Source organism: Botryllus schlosseri, chromosome 11 (assembly GCF_051294905.1).
Source record: "Botryllus schlosseri isolate E-star chromosome 11, Bs_hap1, whole genome shotgun sequence".
NCBI lineage: Eukaryota > Metazoa > Chordata > Ascidiacea > Stolidobranchia > Styelidae > Botryllus > Botryllus schlosseri.
Genome location: NC_137246.1, coordinates 9,113,600 through 9,119,747, shown reverse-complemented (window position 1 = coordinate 9,119,747; position 6,148 = coordinate 9,113,600). Strand labels below are relative to the sequence as shown.

Genomic DNA, 6,148 nt, shown 5'->3' with positions numbered 1-6,148 from the left:
TTTTGGGAACATTGCAGCAAGTTTAGCATGTTTTTTTTCTCGCTCGGGTGGCTGTTCACAAAAAATGAGGCAAGTTCATGCACTTGGGATCTCCTTGACTTGAATCGATAAAGTTGGAGTGTTTTGTCACTACCTGAAAAATGTTGACTCGAAAATAAGATAAATACTTTCACTAGAGGCCTCGTCGTGATGTATTCGGCACGACGTTTGTCCGCTCAGGCCGTCGCGGGGCCATCAAATTTGTCTCGCGAACTGCATTTTTAGCATATCTAAACTAGTTTTAAAAGTAAGTGGGAATTTGCTTCCAAAGGAGAGATTTCAAATAGCATTTGAGCATCTACTTACAGAAAAAAATATAGCCAAAAGGAACATACGATCGGAGGTAACTAGTTGACTACTTGATAGTTCGGACATGAAATATCATATAAATCCGTTACATTCTACAGCAAAATTTCCCCCTAAAATTACAAAATTCCCCTTAACGATGGAATTCCCCCCGGTTGGGAACCATGCACTGGGATACAGAAATGATTCATAATCTTTTTTCCAAAGCAACCCATATTTGTAGAAAGTCTTTTTTTGTTGAATTTCCCTAGGACAAATTTACAACGTTTGCAATTAAAAAATTGTCCAATTGCTGCAACTCATGTTGCACTAAATCAAGCCTCCAAAATATCAACGGTTGTTGAGACGGAATGTTTGAAATAGTATATACTCCACTGCATAATTTATTGATTATTTTTTATTTGAAGGGCGGAATCGGAATACGAGTCCTTAATTCAACACGAGACTTGCATAACTTATTGGTGCAATAGCTGAGAGAGAGAGAGAGAGATATGATATTCTTTCTCGCCTGCACCATCGAGATGCTTTGGCGACGGAGTTGCGATACGGCCCCATGAGGTCATCTAGTCTGCGCCCCCGTTTTTTTCTCCTCCATGCTATCCGTGATTGCTGAGCGCCTAGCAGGATAGCTGCGGATACCATTTTTCGAGTCTTTGGTATGACCCGGCCGGGGATCGAACCCACGACCTACCGCTCGAGAAGCCGGACGCATAACCATTACACTATCTCGCTCTGAACTACGTCTGTCAATCTGTGCCAGCAAATGGATCATTCAAATCATCTGTTTCCTTACTGGGGGCCTGATATTAGTCACAATAGTCAACAAACCAGCATGCACAAACGTCGGTCATACATTGTCTGGCCATGTCGATGGCTCCACAACATGCTGGCGCGCGGTTACTTGATTCACAAAATCAAATTTGATCGCAAAATGTCTAGTCTTTCACAGATTTTTCCAACATCACATTATTATTAAGTTAGTGCATTGCCTTCCATCAAATTCATAGCAGAATTCATAGCAGAATTTAGTGACTTTATCCCAATACTGAAATACTACTATCGCCATACACGGCACATAGACTAAATATGGGAGTACATGAGCTGCTGCTAGATAATTCTTGAAATGGGTTCGTACTGGCTTGTGTTTACGACGATTAGAAGCCTGATTCCGTGACTGTAGCAAAAGATTGGGAATCACCGCTCACCAATAAATACTCTATTATCTTAAACCTGATTACGGCAATCTTAGGAACTTACGCTGCAGTCATCAGTATTTGATGTCGAATGATATAATTGGCGGAACGAACCGTTGTTGTTGTTGTTTTTTGTTGTTGTTGTTTTTCTCGGTGGTATGAATGTAGAGTAGTTGAAAAAGCATGATTATGATTGCGTTGGATTAACATAATTTCGGATAAACTATGTCATGGAGGGCTGCCGTTGCTGCAGGCTTCATTGCTGTGATCGACCTATGCAATTTCCGAATATAGTATATATTTTCATGCTCCTTTGAATTAGTCATTTTCTCAACAGGATGTCAGTGTAATGATGCTTCTGCCCATGCAGCCATTTTGGCCGTAATGATTAGCCCCATCGAAGAGTATTCAAATCACACTCCGTGGTGTGACTGATTTAGCAAAAAACGTATAAATAAAGCTCCAACGGGCACTGAAAGTTACTGGAACACAAGATTGATTAGTTGTGGACTCTGGGTTTCTCCAATAACGCTACAACGGTGAGTTGCTCTCTTTTGCTATTTGAGTACGATTCAAGAATTGTATATCATCGATACTTAACACAGCAACAAAGATACGAGTGTAGTATAGTATTATTATCGTTGTCTATTAGATGAAATTCCTGGTACCAATAATGTTGATGATCGCACTCTGCATCGTGATCCAAGACGTAAACGCATGGGGAAGAAGGAGACGGAGGGGTAAAAGTGGTTGGTTTAAAAAAACAGTTAAAAAGGTCGGGGGATGGTATAATAAGCACAAGTGAGTAACTGACGTTGCAATATTTTTAACTATATGTTTACCTAATGACGATGCTAAATTACAGGAATAATCATATTTGACTTTGTGTGGCCAGGCCATTGCTGTTTGCTAACGTGGCTATTCGCTAACAAATTGAATTTTTCACACAGGCCAACTATTCATAAGGTTGGGGGCGCGGTATGGAACGTAGTAAAAAAATGGAAAAAAGACTCTGATAAGGAGCTCGTCGATCTTGCCTATCTCAAAGAACATGTAAGTCTCCTCGACAGCATATCAGGAATTGAAAGCGGCGATGTCGAGATTTATCAATAAAACTCTATATCGGACTAGGAGACAATTATTACCACCATCTATCCCTGAATAGATTTGTTAAACATATTTACGTGCGAAGTCAGAAGCGATAAAATGATTCTCCGATTTCCTTAGCGTTAGCTCACTTGAGTTTAAGTAGACGTAGTGTACTCCACTTGGCCTATATAAGGTAAATTACAACCACATTTCACGTGCCGAATACTATTCAAATTGGCAATTCTTCACGGGCCGCAGTTCGCACACCCTGTTGTAAAGATTTACTGCAACAGGTAAATTAGCAATGAATGACGAGATAGCGTGGTGGTGTGTTCCCCAGCTGTAACATAAATGAGTAGCGAGTCTGACCAGCTCCAGAATCCCTAACTAAGTGTTGTGGCTTATCTAGCCTCCTCCTCGCCATGTGATCGGCGTACGCGGTGTCACAAAAACCTAGAATGAAAGCGGGCGAGCTAAATGCTGACAGCTCAGGAACCATGAAGATAATGTTGGCCTGGAGCAAAAATGGCCATTGACCTATGTCAGGGGCGGCCAACCTGTGACCCGCGGGCCAAATGTGGCCCACGAGAAGGTTTTGAGCGGCGCGCGAGGCAATTCTCGCAATTAGGTATAATTCCCAAAATCAATTATCAATCTAATTTATAGTGAATTCGCCAGATCCACCAACAATTTGATTAGCCTGACGGCGAAATTTGAGATGGGGATGACTAAAATATCAGTTCAGATACATTGGCGTAGCCAGGGGCCAGCCACATTTTAGTAGATCGTCGCATATAACCATTTGGTAGAATATTTCGCGGCAGATTTATTTGACTTGATATTTTTCTCAGCACTTTACGAGATTTATTGTCACTCGATTTCTTGCTTTTAGTACCGGTACCCCTTCCTGAAAATTAAAAAGACGCCCAATTTACAGAATTGAGTCTGACCATAATCGCAATTATGAGTGAACGTGTCGCACAGCATACGATTTCGTGTCTGCACTCGCAGAATGATCGTGGACGATGAAACCTTTGCACAAAATGATACACGCATCTTCGCCGAAATCATCGATATTTATACGTCCAAGCGCCGAATAATCCTGTCTTTGCCAAATGAGCCGAGCCGTATAGAAAGGCGACCCGCAAAATATGCAAGTGGCATTGCTATTGGCCGAATTCATTCATAAACTTTCAAGAATTTTCGTGCTTAGCGCGGTAAAGACATAAATGGACATTGGCTTTTCATTGACATAATTGTTACGGATTTTGACGCGTAGTAGCCTATTATAAGTGTTGTGTTCACCTGTTCGCTCCTATCGGACGAGTAAAAAAGGTGATCAACATTCAAGTGGCCCGCGCAATAGTTCGGAAATTTCATGTGCCTTTGGGCCGAAAGGTGGGCCACCCCTGGCCTATGTACTCGAAATACGAAGTTACAGCGTGTGGCCCATAGAAAAGCGTTCCTTTCGAATTATAGAATCTATATACTCACGCCAACATTACCAGCTATGTATTCGACTTTATACGTCACATTTAACGGCGCAAAAAGCTTTCGTTGCCAAAAGCATCATAAATCATTTTACACATAATAGTCGTAGCACCATGAGTAGCCTAACAAAAACAACAATAGCCTTGAAGTTATATATTTTTCATCCCACATAGGATCGGGACGAATACGATGGTGCGTTGCAGCAGATTCGCTTAGATGTGGAAGAGGAATTCCCAGAGACAGATGCCAGCCAGGTAGTAGCGACTCTGGATGAATTGATTAGCATGGACCCTGGTAAGTCGAACATATGCTTGGTGTGGAGAAGGACATGAAATGAGCTTTGAAATCACAGACGAACGCTCGCGTGTCATGCACAGCTTGGACGTTGAGGGTAGCCACCAATATGACCTTGAGTTTCTCGAAGCCTTGTCTGAACCAACCGCCGACATGGACTAAAGAAGCCCACTGCTTCTGTTTTTCGCAGCAACCGTCTCTGATTCGACTACTATCATCCAATTATTCAGAAATGATTAAATATATGTGCACGGTATATGTTGTTCATTGGGATTTTTTTAAAGTAGAGTGGCTGTCCTTATAGTCACATCCTTCTAATTGGCAAATCAACGCGTTGTTAGAGACCGTGGAAGATAAAAGTGCGGTGGAGCCAAGTGTCGAAACTTTAGAGACCGCGTGATATAAAGGTGCAATGTAGACCAGTGACGTTCCCCCTGTCTCGTGTTAGACAGAGGAAAGATGTTAGCTTCTCGTTTTTCTGCTTAGATGTTATCAAACTAAAAATTCGATTTACCTACCATGTGCAGTCGACCATGAAACCTCGAGTGGAGACTGGAGAGTAGAGTAACGTTGTAGGCTATTTCACAGCCAGATCTTAGTTCTAGATATCCCTGTTATGAATGCCTGAGAATTGGAATTAATTTCTTCCTACAAAGGCTTTGTGACCGTTGATGGGGAATTCAGCAATCTAGTCCGATGTGCTACAATGAGCAAACACTTGCCGCGACGCGAGCAACTGATAACTATAGGCAGTGGCGGCTCGTGACAATATCGGGTGGTGGGGCAAGGGCTGCGAGCGACTTTTATCAACATGACGTCACAATGGCGTTTTCCAACGTAAAAAAGTAACTTTATGATGCTCACATGAATTTCCCGACAACAGTGATTTTAACGTAGGTGCCGCGAGAGGTTTGCCGGTGAGCCGTGACTTGAAGTGTGGTAACAAATGTTTTATTCATTTATTTTTTAACAAAGGATTATTTTACAAAATGTACGTGAACTAAGAATCGTCCCTATGCCACGAATCAAGTATCAGGTCATCCTTAGTAGCATGCGTTATGATTTCATGGTATAGTTATAGATTACGCAAATCGATAGACCCTAATTTTTCTAAGCCCGTCCGAAAGTGTTTCGTACACGATCCTGGTGTGTTACGACCACTGAGCTGGTGGTTACGACCAGAGATGGGCGGATTCCAAAATTTCGGGATCCGAATCTATCCGGATCCGGCTGGCAATTGGAAATTCATAGTCCAAAGAAATCCGGCTGGTGAATGTCCAGTTCGGAATCCGAAAAAATCCTGCCAGAACAATGCTAATTAATCATATCACAGCAAAAAAATCCGGCTAAAATCCGACCGTCACCCCAAATTCAAAATCCGGATCCAGTCCGGCCAGGTAAAAAAACATTGAAATCCTGCTCCGGCTCCTGAACCGGACTGTGGCCATCTCTGGTTACGACCAGGTGCAGGTGATAATAGGCAACCAAAACGTAGGCACCCGGCGTACGATTGGATCAATAGACTGGACAACTTCTAGACCTCTCATTTTCGCTCCAAAGACAACTGCGTAAACTACGTACGGAGCAAAGATTCAATACGATTCATGTTCGCACTTGACTTGACCTGACTCATTCCAATGACTAGAACTCGAGAGATTGCGTAAGCCTAACTGGAAAGGTCAACGAGTTCGGACACATACGCAATTGTTATCTCATAGATTGGGCCTGTCATATTG

General features: G+C 42.4%; 1 protein-coding gene across 1 annotated transcript; it reads left to right on the top strand.

Annotated features, from left to right (window-relative positions):
• The first annotated feature begins 1,921 nt into the window (after positions 1–1,921).
• On the top strand, positions 1,922–4,670 carry LOC145451089 (uncharacterized). The gene is made up of 5 exons (XM_080329580.1): positions 1,922–2,077; positions 2,191–2,339; positions 2,489–2,591; positions 4,292–4,412; positions 4,471–4,670. The coding sequence occupies exons 2-5, from the start codon at positions 2,191–2,193 to the stop codon at positions 4,572–4,574; spliced, it is 477 nt and encodes a 158-aa protein (XP_080185706.1). The 5' UTR covers positions 1,922–2,077; the 3' UTR covers positions 4,575–4,670.
• The last annotated feature ends 1,478 nt before the right edge of the window (positions 4,671–6,148 follow it).

Excerpts from the sequence above, each read along its gene's own strand:
- LOC145451089 (XM_080329580.1), top strand. The coding sequence starts at position 2,191 with ATGAAATTCCTGGTACCAATAATGTTGATGATCGCACTCTGCATCGTG. Across the intron at positions 2,340-2,488 it reads GGATGGTATAATAAGCACAA|GCCAACTATTCATAAGGTTG; the intron begins GTGAGTAACTGA and ends TTTTTCACACAG. Across the intron at positions 2,592-4,291 it reads TTGCCTATCTCAAAGAACAT|GATCGGGACGAATACGATGG; the intron begins GTAAGTCTCCTC and ends CATCCCACATAG.